This window comes from Lissotriton helveticus, chromosome 2_1, assembly GCF_964261635.1.
Source record: "Lissotriton helveticus chromosome 2_1, aLisHel1.1, whole genome shotgun sequence".
NCBI classification, from domain to species: Eukaryota; Metazoa; Chordata; class Amphibia; order Caudata; family Salamandridae; genus Lissotriton; species Lissotriton helveticus.
Genome location: NC_136059.1, coordinates 11,517,899 through 11,542,678, shown reverse-complemented (window position 1 = coordinate 11,542,678; position 24,780 = coordinate 11,517,899). Strand labels below are relative to the sequence as shown.

General features: G+C 45.7%; 1 protein-coding gene across 1 annotated transcript in view; it reads right to left on the bottom strand.

Moving 5' to 3' along the window:
- Positions 1-1,819: 1,819 nt before the first annotated feature.
- Positions 1,820-24,780, bottom strand: part of LOC144819165 (uncharacterized) — a 285,622-nt gene continuing 262,661 nt past the window's right edge. The window contains exons 6-7 of the mRNA XM_078677137.1: positions 17,008-17,224; positions 1,820-1,951 (exon numbers count right to left, since the gene is read on the bottom strand). Of these exons, the coding sequence (XP_078533263.1) occupies positions 1,820-1,951; positions 17,008-17,224 (349 nt within the window). The remainder of the gene's footprint in view (positions 1,952-17,007; positions 17,225-24,780) is intronic.

Sequence of the window (24,780 nt, the reverse complement as noted above, 5' to 3'; positions counted from 1 at the left end):
ATCTCCTTGCCATGAAAAAGGTCTGTCACATAAATCCTTGAGCCATCCACACTTTGACAAAGGCCACAGTAAGCTTCTGGAATACCAGTTGCCCCACTTGAAGGGGTGTTTCACACACAAGACAGAACACCACCTCCAGTAAAACCAGTGTTTCACTCCAATACAGCACATTCTCCACGAACTCTCCTTCACATCTAGAATCCAGCCTAAACTCTGCTGCCTGTCTTACAAAGCGATACTCTGTACCCTGTTGATCTACTCTTCATCCTGGGGACTCACAGGGCCTCAGATGTGGGGATATTCTATTTCTTGATGTTCAGAACTTCAGAAGCTCCTGTGGGATTAGGAAGCCTTTCAGCAGAGCCATCACCCCTGCCTGGAGGTGGGATCTAGCTCCTACACATACCCAGACTGTCCTCCCGAGGTTGCCGCCTCCTGACTCCTAATGGTAAATGACTTGCTTTTGTTGACTCATTTCAACCTAACGAATCCTAATGCTCCATCGTCGAGATGCGCGATATAAGAATAGTAATGAAATAAGCAGATAAATAAATAATTCAATAAAATAGTTTGGGGGCGGTAACTCACTTATGTTGTCCATACATACATTAAGAGAGATTTAAATCAGAATATGACACAGCAAGCAATGATTGTAAATTGGTGACTGAAACCTGTTTTATGTATTATTATTATGATTATTACTCTCATTTTAAATAACTAAAGCTTAGGTGTACATGTGAAGCTGTCTGTAGCTCAGACATAAAAAACACTGATGGTGGATAGGAATACTAGATACTTTACATTCCTCTGGGATGAACGAGACTCTAGAGTTTACATGTTTCCCGCTAAAGAGAATGTGGAATACATAGTTTTCACAATCAGTAGTGAACCACAATGAAAGTGGTAAAAGTGTCAGCCGCGTACAGAAGTTGCTTTTAAAATAGTCAGGTAATCACCATTTTTGGGAGATGACAAGTGCATACTGGATGAATTGGTTCATGAATCTCTGTGGCTCAATGGATGAACTATTAACTTATCACACTCGTGAAAAATAGAATAAAGAATGTTCTGTCATTTTCTGACAATTTGCAATCAAGGATAGGTGTTACTGAGATGAAATGATGAAAAGGGAATTTAAACAGGCTTGACATTTAATTTGATTGCATATTTGATATAATTACGCAAAGAAAATGGCACAAGGATGATGATAACAATATTTTAACAAGTGGTGCCTGATGGTAAGTTACCTATAATGAGTGCCGTGTTTGCTATTGACATCGCAATTAAATCGTTGCGTATCAACCTTTTAGAGTAATGTGTTTGTCCATCATGAAGTCATGGTTTCTTTCAACAATTAGCCTTTATACAGCACCCATGCCAGTGTCTATACATCATCTGTACCAGTCTGCCCCACCCATACCCGTGTCTCTACATCATCCATGCCGTTCCATGTGTCACCCATGCCACACTCTAAGGGTAAAGGTTCTTGCTTCTGAATGAAACAGTTTGGCTGAAAGTGTTCCAACTAATGGATTTTAGAACACAGTCAACCACTAACATTAGTCTTAAATTAGTGCTTTTAAAGACAAAGGTATATTTATTTTTGAGCTAATTTTAAAAGTGTCTGTGATGAAAACCTGTAATAAAAGTGGTTGGTTGATCACTGGCCTGGAAGTCTGTAGGGCAAAACTGCCACAAAGGTGGTTGGGTGTCAGTGCCGCGACGTGCCTGTACTTGTTGCTTTATCAGGGTTGTGTCAGGCATCAGTGCTCTCATTTCATATCACCCACCTGAAGTCCATGTCTGTTCTGTGTGAAGACTATTTTTTAGCCGGGGTTGGTACTGAGGTCCCTGCTGCCTGGATTGTGTACTTTCCGGGGGTGGTGTACAACTCCTCAAAGTCCAGCTGCCTCTTCACAAGTGCCTCATATGTGTCCTGGTGATCGGAGACCTGTCAGGAGTTGGAAAAAATAATACACAAGAGTCAAATGGTACCTAAACCTGGACACCAACACAAATACTCAATGTAATCACTCCACTGATAGGGACAGGGTGCAGACATGAAGATAAGGCAGTGCTGCTAATTGTCTGGGATTTAAAGACCTAGCACCTAATTTAGATCTCAGCAGACAGCTTACTCCATCACAACGATGACAAATATCCCACTCACAGAAATATAAATCCCGTAGGACATAATGGGATTAATAATTTGGGCAACGGGATATCCATTACCGTTGTATCAGAGTAAACCATCTACCGAGATTTAAATTAGGACCTTAGAGCCTCGTTTAAAGTTTGGAGAGATTCGAAGATCCTCTTAAATCTGGAGGACACTTTAGGAACTCAGGTGAATCCATCAACTGAATCTTCAAAACAATGTGGAGTAATTCAGCCGTATTTAGAGGACAGATTTCAGCAATATGAGAACAGTAAATTAAAAACCAAAAATTAAAAGCAAGGTGGATGAGAGTCACTAAATAGCACCAAGCAACTGCCAGTCACTTATAAAAAAATAATTAAAAAAATATATATTAACACAGTTAGTCGGAACTTGAGTGAGGTGGGGGAACAATGGAAAGTGTAGAAGAAGGGGAGTGAAAAGAGAGTATGCGGGGGAAGCTGAGAGAGGAATGAAAAAAAAAATACTCTCTATGATGTGATGAATATAACATAAAGAAGAGAGAATTCCCGCAAGTCTCAGTAGAAAAAAACAATTGATCCAATACTGTGAGACCAAAACAATGCTGGGCGACAAGAATAGAAGAAGTGCGAGGAAAGCCATTGAAACACAGCAGTGAACTCAGATAGAAAAGGAAATCATCCTATCAAAGCTCTCTCTGTTGTATATTGGAAACGATAGGTCTGCCAAGAGACAGCTGAAACTGTCTGTAGCCAGATCTAAAAAAGGAGACAGGATCCTACAGGGAAAAGGCCCACATCCTGAGAAAGAACCCCGGGGCGGTGAGACATTGTATTTGTTACTCCTTCCACAATCGAACATTCCTCACAAACCTATGACCACCCATCTCTTGCTTGTGCTGTGGATCATAGGTTTATAACCTCAGCCCACATTTTAGGATACAACTCATTGTCCTCACTCCTGGTCTACCACACACCCTCTCCCTCTCCTGGTCCCTGTGAATCTCAGTAAAAAACACTTGGGGAGAGCTGCTCTGCTCCCTCTACAGTTGTGAGTGCAGACAAAGGTCAGAGTACATTTTAATTTCTTTGGTAGTGCACCTTGTAAGATACCACCTCTCTGTACAGTTTACTAAAATCAAGTAGTCCATATAAAAAGTGGGAGATATCCCCAGATGACGATAGAGGCAACAGGTAGATAATACCAACTCTCTTTTTGTGGAATCGGCGGCGAGAAGTTAGGCTTATTGGAGGGTAGTGCTAAGCATTTTTTGGACTCATAGAGGCAAAAAAGGAGACACACGCTCAAGAATAAATCCCTTTTCCAATTTTCTATGCCTAAGGATGAATATTTCCGTTGGTAATGCAACTGGTCCTTACTTGAAGCCCCCAGATACTGTCACTTTGGGTTCACGCAATGTAACACTGTGAAATAAGGGTGTTGGGGGGCCGATGGCCCCCAGCACGTCCTTCTTTGGGATACAAGGGATTCACCTATATGAACATAAGGTGGTTGCTAATGTTCTCTTTAGGGAGGACAGCAGCAACAAAGGGCTTTGATCCAAGAAGGCCGCATGGAGAACTTCCACGCTCAAGGATGGATGGATGATGTTACAATGCATACATTTATATCGCGGTTTTTACAATGCAAGTCGTTACAACGACTTATGTTGGAGGGCGCTAGACTTAGGAGTAGTATATTTTACTATTCCAACTCCAGTCAGTAGGAAAGGTGTTGAATAGTAAATTATACTTTTCCTTGTCCTAGAGCGCGATCCAGTGCGAGTTGTTGTATCAACTTACGTTGTGAAAACCGCAATGTAATAGCATCGCCATGTAATCCCCGCGTTGTAAACAATGTTTCCCCGCGAGGATGTCACTAAGCACCAAACAGGACTTGGTTGCTTCTGTTCAGGGCCTAAATTCATGTCCAGTTACATAGTGTACGCTGGGGAGATTATCTTAGTGGTGGCTATTTAATGTCCTCAAACATATTCATAGTGATAGCTGGCAAAGTTCAAAGTGCAAAGTAACAGTGCTATTTCTAAATTGTTCGTCAATTTTAAACGAAGTCTGACAATTACAGAGGCTGCAATACTGTCACCAGTGAAAGGGATTGAGCTTGGGAAGCAGCCCTATGTGGGACACGTGCATCATCTAGATTGGTGTCCGGGGTAAAAAATACACATCTCCTTAGCTCACAGACAGATAGTGATATCAGGGTCAACAATCTCAGCCACGAGCCTTTAGAGCATTGTAAGGTAATTGCAAATCGGTGGGATTATGTTCTTAATTAATTGGTTAGCATGAAAGTCACATGTTGTGGCCCAGGTGCCAAATCTTTTCTCCTAACGCAGAAGGTGTGATTTTAAAATCAATTTCCCGTGGCACAATTATGAAAGGGTATCTGACACAGTTTCTGAGGATATTCTCTTTTTGACTTGGAGTAATTGCAAAATATTGTACTCCCTTCAGTCGCTGAATTTTATTTCTGCTGTCCATGCCCCTACGCACAGGCTGGGACATATCCTCGACCAAATTTGGCATCGAGACTGCCCGTTCACCTCACTTTCTATTTCTCCTTGTCTTTGGTCAGATCATTCTCTGATCACTTTCTCCCTATCCCTGCTCTCACGCCCTAAGTTTATTCCCGCGAAAAACATCTGGGAACGATCATGGAACAGTGTTGACGTCGAGGCCTTATCTACGACACTCTTCCTATCCAGCCCCGACCTCTCCGGGCTGCCTTCTTGTGGACAAGCGGAAGTTATTAGCAGCTGGCTGCGGGCGGGCTGAGACACCATCGCCCCTTTAAAGCGCATCTCGTCCAAACGCCCCAAAGATGCTAATCGATGATTCTCTAATGATCTGAAGACCCAAAAACTCAATCTCCGCCAAGCGGAGCGCCAGTGGAGGCGGAACTACTGTCCTGCTCTTAAAACTCGCTATACCGCCCTCCTAGCACCATACAAGAAATCTATTTTGGAAACCAAAAAGACTTATTTCTCATTTAAAATCCAGCATGCAGAGAACCGGCCAAGAGAAATATTCCATATTGTTCAAGATCTCGCTTATTCCGATAGAGTGTCACTCAAACCCCCCCATCACAATCCCTTTGTGACTCTCTCAACTCCTTTTTCTCGATAAAATCACCATGATCAAAGCCAAGATCCCCCCCCCCCTTCCCCGGCCTACATTGACCCTTGCTACCCTCCAGTTACAGCACGTCTTGATTCGATCCCTCCCCTCACGACCGAATCATTCTCCTCCATCCTTCTGTCGGTTAAGTCTGGTTCCCCGTTGGATCCCTGCCCTGCCTATATACTGAAACAGATTTACACACACTGCCCCTCAACGCCCCTTACGTTCCTTAACAGCTCGCTGTCCCAGGGTATTGTAACTCCAACGCTCAAATCGACAGTGAGCGTTCCACTATTAAAAAAACCTGGGGCGGACCTTTCAGATCCAGCCAATTATCGCCCTATCTCGCTTCTGCCTTTTTTGGCGAAGGTATTGGAACGTCATGTGGTCAGAACCCTGAGTGAGTTTGTGGAGAGAAACAGCGTCCTGGCGCCGAGGCAGGCTGGATTCCGCCCTGCTCATTCAACTGAGGCAGTAATTATATCTGTCCTGGACAATCTCCGAGAAGGAATGGATACTAGTCAGCCCCAAGCCCTGGTCCTCCTTGATCTTTCCGCCGCATTCGACACGGTGGACCACACCATCTTACTTTCACGTGTCGAGGCGGCGGGAATCGGAGGGACAGCCCTGCTATGGCTATCCTCCTTTCTGAGTGGTCGCACTCAGGCAGTTTGCCTGGGTGAGTACTCAGCTGACTCTCGGCCTATCCAATGCGGGGTCCCCCAAGGATCCTCTTTGTCCCCTCTCCTATTCAACCTTTACATTGCCCCTCTTATTTTCGCTCTTCAGCAGCTGGAGGTCTCTGTGTACAATTACGCAGACGATCTCCAGCTTATCTTTTCTCTCTCTTCCTCGCCTGAGTCAATATCTAATTTTCAGTTCATCATGACCTTTATCCAGGACTGGATGAACTCCAACCACCTGAGACTCAATCCCGATAAAACGGAATTGGTGTTGACAGGTGGTTGCTCCAGTCCCTGGTCCTCCTCTTTTTGGCCTCCTGCCTTAGGCTCCCCACCCACTCCTGTCCCTTCCGTTAAAACTCTTGGGTTTAAAATAAATAATCAACTCTCCCTACACTCTCAAGTCAGTGCCGTCGTATCCTCAGCCTTCCTCTCCCTTAGGACGATACGTAAAGTCTCACGATTTTTCTCCTCATCTGCGCTTAAACTAATACTTTTGGCCATGGTAACATCTCGCCTAGATTATGGCAATGCCCTCTATCATGGCATGCCGGCATACCTTATGAGGCGCCTCCAACTGGTCCAAAACCAAGCCGCCCGGCTGGTTTTTAACCTATCAAAATCACACCATGTCACTCCCCTCCTCGCTTCCCTTCACTGGCTTCCTGTCCGGCAGCGCGCCTTATTCAAGCTTGGCTGTACCACCTTTAAAGCCCGGGCCGGCACTGCCCCATCCTTCATTAACACAGTCATTTATGACTACATTCCATTGAGAGAACTTTGTTCTTCCTCTCACCATCTTCTTGTGGTTCCCCGCTTCAAACGGAAGAAGTGGGGAGGCTCCAAATTCTCTACCATGGCCCCAGCACTCTGGAATTCTCTCCCACTTCACTTGAGAACCTGTTCCCAGTACCCCCTGTTCCGCAAAGGCCTCAAAACCTTTCTCTTTACCCAAGCCTTTCCCTCTTAAATTGTTACAATCCCATATTTTCCCGCTCCCTGAGTAGCTGTAGTCATATAGCGCCAAGAAACCGCTAGGTGTATGAGCGCTCTACAAATACCTTAAACTCAAACTCACTGTAAGCAGTGTTCCATTCACAATAAAATATAAACACCTCCAGAAGGTGGCAACACATAAGTAGTATTATTTATTGGTGCTTAAGGGTAACCCTGGACGTAGTTGGCGTAGTATCGCTAAGTGTAGCTATGCGAAGTGCACTTCGCACTACGCAAGCTACGCGTAGCTACAAGAACTGCGTAGTGCACTGTGCAAAATGCTGTTCGCACTGATTGCAAAGTGCCAGATGCTTGTCCGCACTGTGCAATTAGTGCAAACCGCATCTTGCACAGTGCAAGCAATTGTTTTCTACCGCTCGAGTAGATTGGTACTTGAGCAGCAAGTTTCTCAACGCGGACTGGTAGAATCTCGCCGGGAGGTTTATTTTCCATGCTTGTGATCAGCAACTTGATGTTGCTGATCGCGAACGAAGAACAAATCTCACCGGGATGTTATTTTGCTTGCTCGTGGACGCCAACTTCACCTTGAGGACCCAAGCAAGCAAAAAATGCCCGCTACGCTGTTCTACGCTATGCTGCGTGTTTTTGCACTGTGCTACGTGCAGTTCGCATAGCGCCTAGATGCGCAAACTACGCGAGCATAGCTTAGTCCTCCGCCAAGGCGTACTTAAAGGTCTCATCCCTGGGAGGGGCAGTGCAGGCTACTGCATGACAAATCTCGGGGATCGCTTCTTCCTGAGGCAGGACACCTTCTCAGATAAGCAGGGCCTGCCGCTTTTTAGTGCCTTGTAAATGGGCACACAGCTTAATCGGCATGGAACTTAGAGCTGAGTAGCGTGTGAATTAAATTGCATATTTGGTGAAGAAATATACATGGTTAGTGACCTGATGTATACTTCACCATTATGCTTGTGACTCTCTGACCTGCACACCCCTCGCCCCCCCCCTTTGTTGGTGTGCTCAGACTTCTTGCATGCAGCACCATAAGATGGTGATATCACCCTGGTATGACTGTGGGGTAGCCTCTCTTTTTCACGGATCAGGTCTGAGTCGGTGGGTAACAGGCAATGGGGGAGGCATATGGTTCAGGGTGGAAAACAAGCAGAAGAGAAGATCAATGTGATCTGCATGGGAATCGGGGGGCACTGAACATCTTTTTCTTAATTTTCTATTCATGTCAATGCCAGGATATGATGGCAGCAGCATGACTGCAAGAAGCTGGATTGAAAATCGACTAGGGTACGGCGTGCTGCGGCACCAAGCACGGCGAGTACACTTGGTAGAACATCGAGGTGCCAACACACTCTTTTCCCGGTTTGTATGGGCAAGGCAACCTGAATTTACGTTTAGCAGGAGGGGATTCATCAGGCCTCCAAGCACACGGGTACATATATTGTTGGTGGACGCCTGTGTTTTCATAGACCCCCAGGGCTCGAATCATGGTTGTTGTCGGGTACGCTGAGGTGGGTGTCACTAGCAACCATTTTAACCAGCACTGCAATCATACCTGAGGCCACGGCCATATCGGCCTTTAATAGCTAGGCCCCTCTGCAAAATGGCAGAGGGGCCCCCAGTTTGCTAAATCCTTTACCTGCTTAGCATATTGCATGGCACTCCTCGTTGAGTGCCTATCAGTTCCTCTAATATTGACTTCTATGGGCAGGGTGCTGGTAAAGTAAATTAGTGGATCACATATCGAGCGTGGTTTATACCAACAATATTCAAGTGCCACCCAGTGAGGGGCATGAACACAGGGGTTGGAGCCTCACTCCACATGGTCAGGCATAATCTGATCCAGATTACCAATATGGAGTTTTATTTTCCAGAGAGAGAGAAGCGGTCTAGCAGAGGGCTCGAACCGTTTATGACAAACCATTTTAGGGCCCATTGGAGTGGGGTCAGATGGTCAAGCCTTAGGTGGAGCGAGGGGGAGGGCGAGAGCTCCAGTGACCTCCCAGCCCTGTGGCGGTGTCCCGAGCAAGAAAATGGAGTGGACTACTTGTTTGCGTGGACTGTCTGACCCTGGAACAGGGTGAGCATTCAATGGTGGCTCTGGGCTGGCAGGAGGGGGGACTGACCTGATGGGGGTCCTGAACTCTCCTGCCCTACCTGAGAGGCCTTGGTGTGTATTAAGATGTTGGGGGTATCCGGTGTTCAGTAACCCCTTGGGGGCAAGGCGTTAAGCCGTGCCGTGGTGGTAAATGCCTCTGGGATGGAGGACCGGTTATTGCTGATAAAGCAGTGCAGGATGGGGCCTGCTGGCACAGCAAGCATAGAGGGACTGATTCATGACCGTAGTGCGTGTCTTGATATCCTGATGACTAGGGCCATGTCTGGAATGTAAAGACAATCTGTTGCTAGAATGAGCCTACCTCTTCGGGGCTACAATATTTGTGATTGGTTTACCAATGCCCGAGTAAAAAGGATCCAGTGTGTTGACGTTTAACACATTATGCCAAGATGACCAAATATCTGCCTGTTGTCTCTCTGTGGTGCCAGATGATGGGGAGGGTAAAGTTGTTATCTCACTTGGGTGATTCGCACGATGTATGCACACTATGAGTTGTGTTGCTTTTAATTGGTTAGTACTGATTCTCGGTTACTTACACTACCCTATGGGTTAACGATGCTCTTCCAATAATCCAGAAAACTCCAGTAGGAATTAGTTTTGCATGAATCCCGGTTGGGTCTTCAAATTGATAAAGTATTTATCTTTATACAGTCATGTGAGATGCACCATCACCCTAGAAGCATGAAAGGTACAGCTTGCACCAAACGCCTGCTGAACACGTGACAACTGAGAGTGCATCATAAGGCAAAGCACCAGCCTCTTTTAAGCATTTGCATACATTTTTGGGGAATTCAGCAAATGCACACTGCACAAAGGTCACCCCAGCTATGCTGCAACACTAGTTTGAGGCTTTGCAGCTGTTTGCTGCTCTTTCAGTTTCCTCTTGTATGATACATTTCTGACCCCACATTAGTCCTGAGACAGCACTTACGGAAGAAACAGAATACATTAAAGGGATTTTAGATGCCGGGGGTGGTTTGGACGGTTAGACCTATCAGCAGCCTTTGATTCAGTGTGGTACGTCAGTCCATTGGTAAAGCGGGTCAAGCCTTGGCTGCCTCACCATCAACAGGTCTGGATTCTCCCCTTCTTCTCAAAACCTCGGGTCATATTATCCAGAACGGCGTTAAAATGATCACCGCTGTAGCGGTAAGAAACTGCATCTAAAGCAGCGATAATGAGCTTGATAATATTCCATTGTGAATTTGCATAGATGCCCAGGTTCAGATCTAAAGCGGCGATACTTTTTACGCCATTCTTGATAATATGGCCCCACATGAGGTGCTTTGTTTATTACATTTCTCACTGCTCTTACTGAGATGGCAGATGCCCTGGGGGCTTAAGGTATAGTCTACGCTGACAATACTCAGCATTTGTTCTCATGTGGCAAAGGAGAAGAGATTTCAGGGATGCTGATTTAAACCTGCCTGACTGCAGACTTCAGTTGGCTGGCCGTCACGAGTTCAAGTGTGATGCAGGCAAAACGGAAATTGTTGACTTTGGCAATACTTTTTCAGAAACCTGGCAGACTTCCTGGCCTGAAGATGCCTCCCCCAGTACCACAAGGAGGCATAGTTAGGAACTTAGTTTTCAAATTCAATTATATCTGTCCTTTAACCTACAGATTATGTCATGAAGATAGGATTTGCCTTTACACTGTGTTAAGTTAGCATGAGCTTATTAGAAGTTTAAACGCCATGATTTTTCCTCTCTGCTGCTTTTGCACACGGCACACAGTATTATAATTGTTTAGAGTATCACAGAATATTTTGCTTCACACGAGAATAATGATTTCAGCTTTGTTTGGTAAGCTATGTCTTAACAGTGAGTACTGAGACCTTCAAGGTTATTTCAACACAGTGGCTGTTGTTGGGTCTGATCAGCGCACGTACTAGACATAACACATATGCAGCTGTGGCCAACTCTGAGTTTTAGCGCGTTTAATAATGCACTGCGCACAGCATGCACGACACACTCTGAAGAACATTTGCATGCTGAGAGCTGGTGTAGAGAATGATGTGATCCCTTTTTACTAGAACCAGAGGTATGGGGCCGCCCTTCTCAACCCAAAGAGACCTTCTGTAGAAATAACATAATATACTAGCAAGGGAGGGTAAGATTTAGGTGCAATTTAGCCTTCTTCCCTTCAGCATTTTAACATGCTTTCTCCCTTAGTATTTTAAGGAATTGTAACTATGCTGATAACCTTGTTGCTAATAATAAGTTTGCTTATATTAGCTAAGATACTGCGCTTGAGAACACTGCATTAGAAAGAAATATTTCAAACTTGCACGTGTCCTCATTTACTCCTCGTTTTGGACTGGTATGATAGTATAAAGAAAGAGTGTTCATGCGTTCCACGTAACCTGAGGTGTTCTAAGTCCATGTTCTGGGTTGTCTAATCATTGGGGGATGGACGAACCAATGAGACACTGATTGCTAGTCTGGTAGAGGATTTTGGGTACTAAGGTGAGTTTTTGGCACACCCTAATTCACTGAGGTTCCAAGTATTTATGCACAGTTCTGTGTAGGAGCAGAATCCCTGCTACATTAAGTCAGTGGCAGGCGCCTTCTCTGATTTACTGCAGTCCCTAGAAAAGTTCCTACTCTTCTTGTCGTGCACTGCAAAAAAGCAGGCCTGATAACCTGGAGGTTGGACTACGGACATGCCCTTTATTTTTGTTTACCGGAACACCTGTTGGTTAGGCTTCAGGTGGTCCAAAATGTGACAGCCCTCTTTCTTCTGAACCTGCCAGTGAGAGTGCATATGTCCCCTCATATCAGCACTCTCCCTTGGCTTCCTATCAGGTACAGAATCTGCTTTCAGCAGGCACTTTACCAGACCAGTGCTGTCTATCTTAGAACAAGGTTCAGTTTCTCTTGCCCATCAACAAACCTGGGGACTCCCAGAATTTAACGTGTTAGAGCGGGAGGTAGATCACTTGCCTATCTAGGACCAGCATCTTGGAATAAGCTCCCTAGCGAGCGCCACGCAGTAAGCAATGTTGAGGTGTTTAAAAAAAGGCTGAAAACTTGGCTTTTTGTGCAGGATTAAAATGCCAGGATCTTCCATCACTTCATTTTGAATTTCTACTGCAGTCTCAAGAAAACCCAGCTTTTGCAAGTAATTCATATATCTCAAAACTCATGAAAATGAAGAGTCCTTCAAAGATACCTATTTATACTTGAATACCTTTGCACCAAACATATCCTCATTGCCTTGCACTGACTTCAAGCTCTAAAGATGGACAGGTCTAGAAGGATTTGCCCAGGTAGCTGCGGCATACATATCTACAACCGAGGCTCCCACCCCACTGTGCCCTCAAGGGAGGAGACTCTCTTTTAAAACGGATCTGGACAGAACAGGATGTGACTGATCAGCTTTAGGAAGGACTTCCTTTGTACATCTTTGAAGTGCTGATAAAGATGACTTGTATCCCTTACTTTTTGCTATGCAAGCATCTGCAAGCTTAAACAAGCATTTGCAATGTAAATTGGTCTTGCAATTGTTAGAGTTAGAGGTATTGGCGTTGTAAATGATAACGTGTTTTCCCTAAGCCTTTTGGATTGGAGTGAGTGTATGTAGTGTGGAGTGGAATTATGTGGGCTTGATTGGAAATGTTAGTTGTGGAATTGTGTGTGGTGGAGTTGTGGTGTGGAGTGTATGTGTGAATTGGAATTATGTGGCACAGTGTGCAGTGGAAATATGTGAATAGTAGTTATGTGGTATTGAGTGTACTTCAATTATGTGGAGTGGAACTGTGTGTCATGGAGTATAATTATGCACAATGACATTTTGTGTTGTGGAGTTTTATGTTGTGAAGTGTAATTATGTGGTGTGCTGTTGAATTTTGTGGCATGATGTGGAGTTCTGTGATGAGCTTCAGCTGTATGTGGTGTGTTGAGCAATTGTGTTGTTGAGTTGAAATATGTAATTTGTTGTCGAATTATGTGGTGTGGAATGCCATATAAACACACCTGAAAACCCAATTAAATGCAGTCTGTGATAAATACTCCGAATAGACCCCTGAATTTCACATAACTAACCGCGCTGGAAGCCCATGCTACTGACATACTGACATACAGTGCATAAAACCAATACCAAGTATACATTTCTGTACATTGAAAGACGGATATCGATGTTAAAAAGGTGTCAGAAAGGTTAATTCCCCAGGATAATACACTTTAGGGCACATGGGGAGAGCTACTATGCAACATAGTTAGTGGGAAGGTCTGGGACCAGGAGTAAAGGGCTGATAGAGGGGTGGTAGTGGAGAAGTAGGCAGGTGTATGTAGGAAGAGGCAAATATGCTGCTGAAGAGAAGCAGAGACAGGACTGATGTAGAGCTGTTTCTGCTTTGGATACAGTTTTTCCTTTGTATTGTCTAAGATTGGTTCTGGGGATCTGAAATATCATCTTTTGATATCGGCATCAGAGGTTTTGGTGGCGAACCAGACTTGTCTTTCTTGTCTTTGGGAAGTCGAAGGTTTCTGCACCGAAACTGACTTTTGTTTCAAACTGGAAGATTTGGGAACTTAACCAGATTTGTTTTTTGGAGCAAAAGGTTTTGAGTCCGAAAACAATCTGTCTCGGATCGATCCTTAGCCAGAAGGCTTGACCACTTGTTTCAATGCCGGGCCCGAGGGCCTGGGATCCAAAACGTCATCTCGGTGCCGACCGAGGCTCAAAGACATACGTGGTGCTGAAGCCTTATATTTAGTAAATGATAGTTTATGGGTACAAGTATTTTGGTACTCCTAACACCCTATCCTGCTGGAATGTCTTCCGACTCCAACTCGATCTCAAGGTCGGAATCTGATTCTCGAACAGAAAAAAACCTCCTTTTCTTCTGCAGCTGCTGCCTCTTCCTGTTCAGATTCTTCTCTGAAGATATCCGGAGTCTGTTGAGTGCCTTGGTACTGCATTTGTCAACAAAGGACAGGCCTCGCAGTCTTATTCTTCCTTGTGCTCCGGTGATAAGCACAAGTTGCAGACCTGGGGTAGATGAGTGTGAGGGTACTTGGAGTGGCACCGAGGACAGACCTGAAAATGAATCCCGTCCATCGGCAGAGGAGTGGATCGATACCGCTAGGCCTGAAGGCCACCCACAAACTTTTCAACTGAAGATGAGAGAGACTCACTCACACACTTATACCTGAAAGAGTGAGCCAGGTGTAAGTAGAATAGAATGGGTTCTGGCTAAGGCTCCTAAGGCTCAGTCACACAATTATCACAGGGGGTTTCCAAATGGCTCTGGAGATTTAGATAAAAAAGGAGTGAGACAGTGGTGAGTAGAAGGGATGTGCTCTGAATGTGGCTCCCAAGTCTCACTTGGACTATGGGCTATGTCATAGTATGTTATGACATATTGGTTTATATAGCACAAAAATCACCCAGAAGAGTACCTAAGAGCTTGGGCAGGTGTTTCGGCATGTAGGTGTGTGGTCCCGAAGGTGCTTGTTTGAAGAGGCAGGTCCTCGGCTTCTTGTGGGAAGAGATGTGAAGTGAAGAGATGGCTCTGAGGGTTAAGGGAGGCCTTTCCACATCATGGGTGTGATGTAGCATAATGAGCGACCTCCAGTTTTGATTTTACAGATGTGGGAAATGTGTGCAGGTAAGAGTGAGGCAGAGTGTAGGTGTCTGGTGGTTTGGTGGAAGTGTATGCAGCTGTTCAGGTATTCTGATCCTGAGTTGTGTATGCGTGTGTGAGAAATTTGAATTGGCTGCACTTCGCTTGGGGACGGGGAGCCAGTGAGGATTCTTGAGGTGCAGTGTGATGTGGGTGCAGCATATGAGGTTCAGTATTAGTCTTGCAGCAGTGTTCTCAATGATCCAGAGTCTTTGTAGGAGTGTTTTGGCATTTCTGGAGTAGAGAGTGATGTTGTATTCCAGCCTGCTGGTGACAGGTGTCCATGTGAGGGTCCATCTGGTATAGTGAGGCAACCATTTAAAGATCTTTTGTAGCATGCACAGAATGTGAAAACAGGAGGTGCACACTGTGTTGACATGAGCCATCATGTTGTGCGTGTCTATAATGATCCCTGGATTTCTTACGTGATGTGAGAGTGTTGGTCCTAGATCCGATGGCCACCAGGTGGAAGCCTACGTGGCGGTCTTTTTGCCAAAGACCAGTACTTCCGTCTTCTCGGAGTTGCGCTGCAGGCAGTTGGTCTGCATCCAATCTGCTACCATGGCCATGCATTTGGTGAAGTTAGGTCTGGTGGTGATTGTCTTGTCCATCAAGGACAGCATGAGTTGAGTGTCATCGGTGTAGAAGATTACGGTGATGTCTTGTGATAGGATGATGTTGGCAAACTGTGTTTTGTATATTTAGAAAAGGGTGGGGCAGAGGGATGATCGCTGTAGGACGCTGGATATCGATTTATTGTTCTCTGATGTGAAGGGTGGCAGCCTGACCCTTTGGGTTCATGCCATGAGAAAGGAACAGACCCATTTAGGAGATAATCCTTGTATGCCAATCTTATGGAATCTTCTGATGAGGGTGTTATGGGAGACAGTGTTGAAGGCTGCGGAGTGGTCAATCAGGATGAGTACTGCTGTTTCTCTTAGGTCCAGGATGATTCGAATGTCGGCGGTGGTCGGGATGAGTGATGTTTCAGGGCTGTGTTGCCTTCTGAATCATGATTGAGTGTTTGTCTAGAAGACAGTGAAGGTCAAGGTGGGTTATGAATTGCTTGTTGGTGGCCTTTTCAATTACTTTGGCTGCCTATGGGAGCAGGTAGATGGGTCAAAAGGTACTCAGTGGATGTGTGTCATGAGTAGGGCATTGATGTCTGCAAGCTTCCATTCATCCGGGAAACTGGTGGACCTGATGGAGGTGTTGATGAGGCGGGTTAGGGTGGTGCTGTATGGTGGTGTTCCTCCGTTGTAGATGTGGTGGGGCCATTGGTCCGCTGAGCCCCATGAATAGATGGTCTGCATGATTGCCGCTGCGTGGTTTCTGGTGAGAGTTGTCCTTTCTGTAAGGTGGGTTTCTAAGTTGGTGGAGGGTGGGATAGCAACAAGTTCTCTGGGGTTGAATTGATGTCCAAAGATGTTGTAGAAAGGTACCTAGGTGAATATGTACAAGCGGTGTGGCTCTGAGTGTGGCTGTCAAGGCTCGCTCACACACTTAGATCATAAAGAGTGAGCCAGGAGTGAGTAAAAGAGATGTGGCTCTGAGTGTGGCACCCAAAGCTCACACAATAACACCAGGAGTGAGCCAGGTGAGAAGAGATGTGGCTCTGAGTAAAGCACCCAAGGCTCCCTCACACATGTAGATCAGAATGAATGACAGGACACATGCAGGAATGAATATGAGGAAGTGAGGCGAGGACATTCTGTCAATGGCACCCTCACAGACTGCCACTCGGAGGGGAGGTTCAACTCCCTAGCACACGTAAAATTCAATTTTCCATAAAAAATTACAGCATTAGCAATAGTAAGTCAGCACACATATTTAAACAGATCATATTAGTGTCTTCATTCTTTTATACTTGTTAGTGGAATCTTCATATTCAGTTTTGTAAGCCAGATGGACAGCAAACATGTGTTTTGTTGCCTCAGTTTATATACACATGGAACTTTTTCAAGGCTTTACTGTCTTCAATTAGACTTATTCCAACCCACACGGACCACCGGCATGGGGACAATTAGAAAGAAGGATCCAATATCACCACGCTCCCTCTTCAGTATACGTGTTAAATCACGTTCAAATCTCTTGAGCTTTGTCCAGAACGCTCACGCCATCTCCTCGAGTAGGTGAGACGGTGGAAGCCTTGTTTAGAATGGGGAAGCATCGAGAAAGAGTCAGTCACACAATGACGCCAGAAGCAGTGACAGGATGGATGCGAAATGTCGTGCTCTGCATTCACTTGTGCTCAGGGGCCTATAAAATGTCATCCCAGCCTGCAAAGTGTCATCTCTCCTTTTAACTATATGTAATGTTAACTTACCTCCTTATACACCTTCTGCTTGAAATCTGCAGCCTCCTTTGAGATATCCTGGCTCGGCTGGACCCCTTTGGCCATTGCCAGGGCATGGTACAGGGAGTTGTCTCCAGACTTGGTTGGGATCACAGAACCATCAGGCGCGACCAAGTTGAACTGCCCCTTGTATAGACTTTCCTTTCCTAGGACACGATTGATGAGAATGTTGGTCTTGTTTGAATCCCTGGAAAAGATAAATTCATGAGACGATTTCTACACCAAACCTACATTGTTTGAAACCAATTGTATGCACAGTGCATGTTAACTGTGTAGGCTGTCAGTGAAGACGATCAGTGTAGGTCATCAGTGCAGGTTAGCAGTGGCTTTCATTATTGCAGACTTTCAGTGCAGGTTAACAGTGAAGGCCATAAGAGCAGACCATCAGTGCTGGTTAACAGTAGGGGTGGGCGGAATTTGCGTAGTCGCGCTCCGCGAGCATGCAAAAGTTCAGAGAACACGCGGAATTGCTTGTTCCTCCTGTTCGCGATGATTTTTTCCTGTTCGCGAACACTGTTTGTGTGCTCGGGGAGAAATATCTCACGTACACGCATTTTGAAAGCGCGAACAAGCTAAAAATTCCGTGAAGCTGTGGATCGCGGAATTCTTGGCAATTCCCCATTCTCACCACAATGCAAAATTACCAAATTTCTGCAAATTCCGCGAGCGGAACGGAATTTGCCACCCAGGCCTACTTAACAGTGAAAGCCATAAGAGCAGACTATCAGTGTAGGTTAGCTGTGAAGGCCGTCAGTGCAGGTTAGCAGTGACTTTCATCAGTGCCAGCTATCAGTGCTGGTTAGCTGTGAAGAGCATCAGTGCCAACTATCAGTGCAGACTCTCAGTGCATGTGAGCAGTGAAAGTCAGTGCAGACTATCGGTGCGGTTTAGCAGTGAAAGTCATCAGTGCAAGCTATTGTTGCAGGTCATCAATGCAGGTGGAAGTATTGTGTGGAGAAGTGTGGCTCAATGGTTAGAGCGGCAGACCCTGATGCAGAGGTCTAGCCCGGGGCCAGGATTCAATTCCCGCCTCGGCGGTTCTTGGGCTCAATTTCCCCGGACCTGATAACTCTCGCCTCGGTGCCTATTCCAATCATGACATACACTCTGTGACTCTGGGCAATAGCTTGCTTAATCTCCACAACGGCCCCAGCAGCGCGAGGATGCCTGGCTTCACCTTGGGGGTGCCCACGAGTGGACATTTCACAGGAAAGCCAGGATGGGTTCCACAGCGATATGAATACAGCGCTACGAGACCTATAGGTAGAAATGTGCTATATAAATACAAACACATTTATATTACATTTACAGGGTGTCAGTGCAGGTTAGCAGTGGATGCATTCCATGCAGGCCAACAGTGGCAGTTAGCAGTGAAGGCCATCAGTGCAGGTTATCAAGGGAGGCTATCCATGCAGGTTATAATGCAGGTTATCAGTGCAGGTTAGGAGGAAAGGCCACCAATGCAAACCATCAGTGCAGGTTATCAGTGACAGTTATCAGTGAAGACTATCGGTGCAGGTAAGTTAGCTGTGAATGCCATCAGTGCAGACTATCAGTACAGGTTATATATATATACGGCTTTCTTTATTCTGGTGCAAACACATCCATAAAATATACATTCAAAAAATCTAACAATATAGGAAATTACACAACATAATATATAAAAAAGAATTTCATGCAGCTAAAACTTCATAACATTTTCAGAATAGTATAGATTGGTAAAAATCTGTGGAGCAAAGCTCTACACACCCGCGTGCAAAAAAAAACAATTTACCAATGCAGGCCACACAAGTTCAGTCAACTCTGGAAAGCCCAGATCTGTAAGGGGCCCGCAAAACACGTGTTACTGCACAGAATGTAAAGGGGTTAGGTAACAACTGTAAGTGCAAGAGTGCCACTTTGGCCTGCCTAAACTTTAGAACTTTTAATAAGGGCCAGAGGAAGCGTTTTCTGGGCAAAGAAAAAAATGTATACAGTAATACAAAATGTAACGTGTCCTGAGGAGATAGAAGATTGCAGCCACAGGGACCTCTTTGGTCAGACGGAAGAAAGAAACCAGCCGGAGATGCTAAAAAATGATGAAGCTGATTGAATCTAAAACGTGTGATTAGAAATCTATCATGAGCACTAGTTCAATCAATCAATCAATCATGACACTTGTATAGCGCACTACTCACCCGGAAGGGTCTCAAGGCGCTTGGGGGAAAAGGGTCCGCTACTGCTCGAAAAGCCAGGTCTTGAGTTGCTTCCTGAAGGAGAGATGGTCCTGGGTCAGCCGTAGGTGGATGGGGAGGGAGTTCCATGTCTTGGCCGCCAGGTAGGAGAAGGATCTGCCTCCGGCGGTGGCTCTTCGGATGCGTGGTACGGCGGCGAGGGCAAGGCTAGTAGACCGTAGCTGGCGGGTGGGCGTGTAGAAGGTCAGGCGGTCGTTGAGGTACTTGGGGCCCAGGTCATGGAGAGACTTGTGTGCGTGGGTGAGGAGCCGGAACGTGATCCTCTTGTTGACGGGGAGCCAGTGCAGGTCTCTCAGGTGGTCGGAGATGTGGCTGCGTCGGGGGATGTCCAGGATGAGTCGGGCGGAGGTGTTCTGGATGCGCTGGAGTCTTCTCTGTAGCTTGGCTGTGGTTCCGGCGTAGAGGGTGTTTCCGTAGTCCAGTTGGCTGGTGACGAGTGCCTGGGCGAGGGGCATGGTTCAATACCAGGGACCGATGTTAACATTACATAGGACCTCACTGAGGGTTTACTAAGCTCATTGTTTTCGCGATTCGTAGTAAAGAATTTGTGGTGTAGGTCTTTTATAATTTTAACATCCCTGAAACTTAAAGTGTCATGTGCAAGAAAAATGTCTGGCCTTCCTATGGCCTGGAAGGATTCCTTTACGTATCGTATCCAAGGGATTTTATTGCAATCATCCAATGCCAGACAATCCGATAGGATCATGCGCTTTAAACCTTATGTTCGCATGTCCATATCTTTAACCAGCAATCTACAGGTTTGATTGCCACTTGATCAGCCAGATAACTAATCCCCTAGCTCTTCATGCACAGACCAGGCTGGCATGCCTTGGGGGACTCTCAGGATCCGGTGCAGAAACTTATTTTCTGCCACCTGCAAACTGTGTGATGGCACATACCCTTAGATTTCGCGGCCATATACAACTCTAGAAACGCCTTTAGACTCATACAATTTCAAGATGACTTCGGGGTCCCATGAACCCAATCTACTTGCAAAGCTAGTGATGGCTCCCAAGGATTTATTCAGGTCGCTCATCTTCCCTCTAAGAGTATGGTTGCCAGTTTTAAAACTTTTCGCCCGCAGCCCCCCGGGGACCGGCCACTAAAACATAGGACTTTGTAAAATTAACAGACAGGATCAGTTGTCCATGAATGCCACAAACCATCTATTAAAACGTGCAGGACCCGGCCAATACGGGCGATGAGCACTGCGTCATCAGCATAAAGTAGCCCTGGCAAAGCTCCCCCGCCTACTCTAGGGGAGTCTGTCTCGAGTGCCAAAAGGGAAGACTCAAGACCAAAAATATCAACTGAGAATAAGAAAGGAGCTAAAATGGAGCCTTGGTGCACTCCCCGTGTACAGTTAAAATGATTAGACAGGTCTCCCTCATGGGAAAATCTCACTGCCACCGTTGTTTGGGCCATGGAAGGACATAAGTAAATGGACAATGCAAGGATGCACTCCCAGAGAGGGTAATATGCCCCACAACTTAGTCTTGTTTACCCGGTCAAAAGCAAATGTAAGATCCATAAAAACTAAGTACATAGTGCCCGGTTGTGCCACTGTGTATTTAGATATCAGGAGATAAAGGTTGAGACATTGGGCCGTAGTTGACAAACCTTTCGGGAAGCCATAATGGACATCTGATAAAATCTGGCTATCTGTGGCCCGCAAAGACAATCTGGATAAGAGTACCCGACCCAAGACATTGACTACGGCCTCAATGAGGGATATTGGATGAAAAGAGTGTGGGTTATTCTTATCTCCTGTTTTAAAAGTTGGCATTATAAAGGCAGCGGACCAGGAGGGCAATCTACCCCTGGAGGCCGCTGCATTTAAGACTTTGGTCAATATAGGACCCCAGACCTCGATGTTATCGCTGAAAAGGTCTGGGGGCTATGCCATCGGGCCCGTGACCCTGTTTAGTGCCAACAACTCGATGCTTGAGGACACCTCCTCCAGAGAAAAACTAATGGAGGAAACTGTCGGGCAGGAAGGTATGTCTACGCATCGGTCGCCCTGACAGCCTACATTGTAAACTTTTTCATAATGGGACACCCACTGATCCGGCGTGATCCGGCGTGATGTGATGGTACACAGACAGTTTGACTGGGTTTGCAAAGCATGGGCAATTTATAATTTTTCAAAATAAGGATGAATCCCTCAATATACCCTCTTTGGTTAAGTCCTCCCAAGCCCGCTTTTGAAGTTGGAGCCTGCGCTCTTTCAGCGTCTCTTTATAAACGCGTAAGCACCAGGCCCTCTATCTTTCTCCATGGCTCCTGTTTCAGGGCTGCTTTTAGCCTTCTTAAAGCCTGCAAACGCTTGTGATCAAACAATAAGGGGGAAGCCGGGGCACTCCCGCTGCCTGTGTTGTTAAAAGGCCAGAAACTACCTGAGCGTTGGAAGAGAACAAGCTTAAAATGGCCTCGCTCGTGTATGAGGATCCAGACATGTACCGTTCTCTTCCTGACAGGAGGAAAAAAGGCAATAGTTAAAGGCCTTTACATCTATGCTCACCCATCAAAGGCTCCTACCCTGATCAGTGAAGGTTAAAGATGCCTGGAGCTTTCGATGGCCTATTGGTGTTGCCCAGCCCTGTCAGCACAAGTGTCAGTGGATTGTGGTCACTAAAAGCACTGTGCTCTATAGTACATGAGCCAGGGATCACTCCCAATGGTGCTGTCATGAATATAAAGTCTATGATAGATGAAGAACCCCGTCCTTTATAGGTTGGGGGCAATTGAGAAATAGGCCCGGAATGCCACTGGTCGAGGGTGTGTACCAGGTTATGAGTAAGTAAGAGGTTGTTGAACACCTTCCCTTCCATGGTGGCTTCTGTGTCGAGGTCGTCCAAAAGCGGGCAAGGCTGGGCAATCGACTGATTTTTCACAAAATATGGGCACAAATGACAGTTGAAATCACCCGCTAAAATGAGGTTCATGCGCCCACAGCCCTCCTCCTTTATTGAGCTTAGGGCTGAATTTAAGGCATTGAGATTGGATTGAGATTGGATGAACCGCCTTCCCCGTCTTGGCATTATAAAAATTAATAATAACAAGTGTAAGTGCTCTCCCCCTGTGCAATTCTATACCCTGGAATACCTGAGAGTCCCACTTTAAAATCTTTATATCATTACAAAGTTCTAGATCCACAAATAAAATGAGGCCCCCACTAGCTCATCCCATATTGAGTATGACGCGGGGCAGAAGGTAGTCTTATACCCGTCCATAAAAAAAATATTCTTAGTCTCCCAGGTTTCCTGTAAGCATATGACATACAGTAGCGATCTGACTTCAGTAAACTTGGAGAATACAGATCTGTCATGTTCCAGGAGATAAGATTACATTCTCTTCCAGGAGTGTGGTTGATGTTACCGGGAGGGAGTAAGAAAGAAAAGGCGCATAAGGGCTCACCTGGGGCGTGCAGTTAATCACAGGAAGTTTGTGAGAGAGGGAAGCTGATAAAATCACATTTGGGCTCAATCTTAATGAATGGTTAGCTTCCTTGACACTCTGTCTCGGAGGGCCTTGTTGTTGGAGTGAACAGACGAGTGTCTCCTCAAACTCCTGAAGTTAATCCAACTCATTCAGATCTACAATGGGAGCATAAGAGTTTGAAAGTAAAAACACCTGAGGTCTATAGAAAAAGCCCAGCGGGAATAGTATAATGCATGAGGTCGGGGAAAATAATTTAGATGCTCGAGAGAGGATTTTGCGGGGTAACTCTGGGTATCGTAAGAATATAATGATGCAGTCTCCTCAAAAAAATTCCTATCCACGCCACCCTCCTCGCCATCAAGGTATCATTGATCCCTGACAGAATACCCAGAGAGCATGGCCAACCAATGCGAAGATTTATTGATCAGTTGGATCGTAGATTCCTCTTTGAGAGCTGTAGGAAGGTCGATCACTGGGATCTGGAAATCTTTGGGTAGTTGCAAATCAAGGTAAGGGATGTCTGCAAGACCTAGGACCTGGTTCGACCGAGCGACATGGGGTGTTCCATCTCCCATGGTGTAAGATCTACCAGCATCTAGCATTGTATGCTGGTCTGTAACTCTCTTCGGTTTTAGGTAAGCATTCACATGCAGGATAACACTGCTACTCAACGGATTTGCGAGGAGCGCGGTATCAGCTAATGAGGGACACTCTGGCAGTTAATACGTGGATGTTTAGCCCCTGAAATCAAAAGAGTATTCATTTTACTAGCCACATCCCTGGAAGCTAATTCCAGCTTATCCAATCTATTCAAAAGTGTAGATAAAAAATAGGGCGCGCAACGCGGCAAACAAGATGGCCGCTCCCCCTGAGCTCCGCGATTTCGGCGGCGCTTCTGCTGTGAAGGCTCTGTTTTCAGAAGGCGTTTCTCGGCGGAAACGGCCGTTTCCAGCGTCGGAACTGCCCCCCAACACCTGGGTATGTTTCTGCACGCTTTCTGACTGTTTGGGCATTTTTTTTTGCGAAAATGCAATTACCTCGGAAACGGCCGCCATTTTGTTTTTTCTTTTTTATCGTTTTTTAATATTTTTGCTTCCTAACCACCCAGAATGTTAACCACTTCAGGACTATTGCCCAATGGCCTTGTTTATTTACTATTCCAAAGGTTTTTAAGGGCATTTGAACTCTTTTGTGGCATTTGGTGACTTTTCTTGGCTTTCCCTTTGTCGTCGGACCTTGGCCTCTACTATTTACCTCAACATTTGTCTTGTCATTGTTCGGTTGCGGTTTTGCCTCTCCTGGACCCATTTCAACTTTCTTTTTGTGCTCTGCAGACTCCAGTTGGTGTATTCTTTCAGCATTTTGTTGCTCCTTTTGGTAATTTGCAGCCCTCATCCCACGGTACGCTGCTCATACTTTACCTTACGCCTTTAATCTTTCTCTTTTTTTTGGCTTTGCCAATATGGAGCAAGGACATACTACAAAAGCTTCCAATGCTGCTTCCACCTCACGTAAGGACCCTACACTTGTGGGAAAATGCCTCAAAAAGGACCCACCATCTCCTTCCAAGTCTCCGCCTCCTGTCACTCTTGAGGACCTTATGGAAGAACTTCGCTTAATTCACCCTTTTATTGCAGACACCACTGCTACTCTGCAAAGGCTGGATGACAAGTGGTCTAATCTTGACAAAAGGGTTACTGATGTTGAGCAAAAAATCAGTGACGCCCAAGATATTGCCGCCAAACTGGTCACTCTCACTAAGGAGGTTCAGGTCCTCAAGAAAACGTCTGAAGATTTGGAAAAACGAAATAGACGCAACAACCTACGTATTTATGGTGTTCCGGAGAATTCTGAAGGGTCTGACATCATCCTTTTTTTGAAGACTCAAGTCTTACCAATTGTTGGTATGCCTAAACATGTGGATGTCAATATTCAACGAGCACACCGTCTGGGTCCTAAAAACTCCTCCTCATCTTCAAAACCTAGAGGCATTATTGCTTATTTTCTTCTCTATTCTGACCTCATGACTATTCTCCACTCAGCCAAACAACACAAGCAACTGTTATGG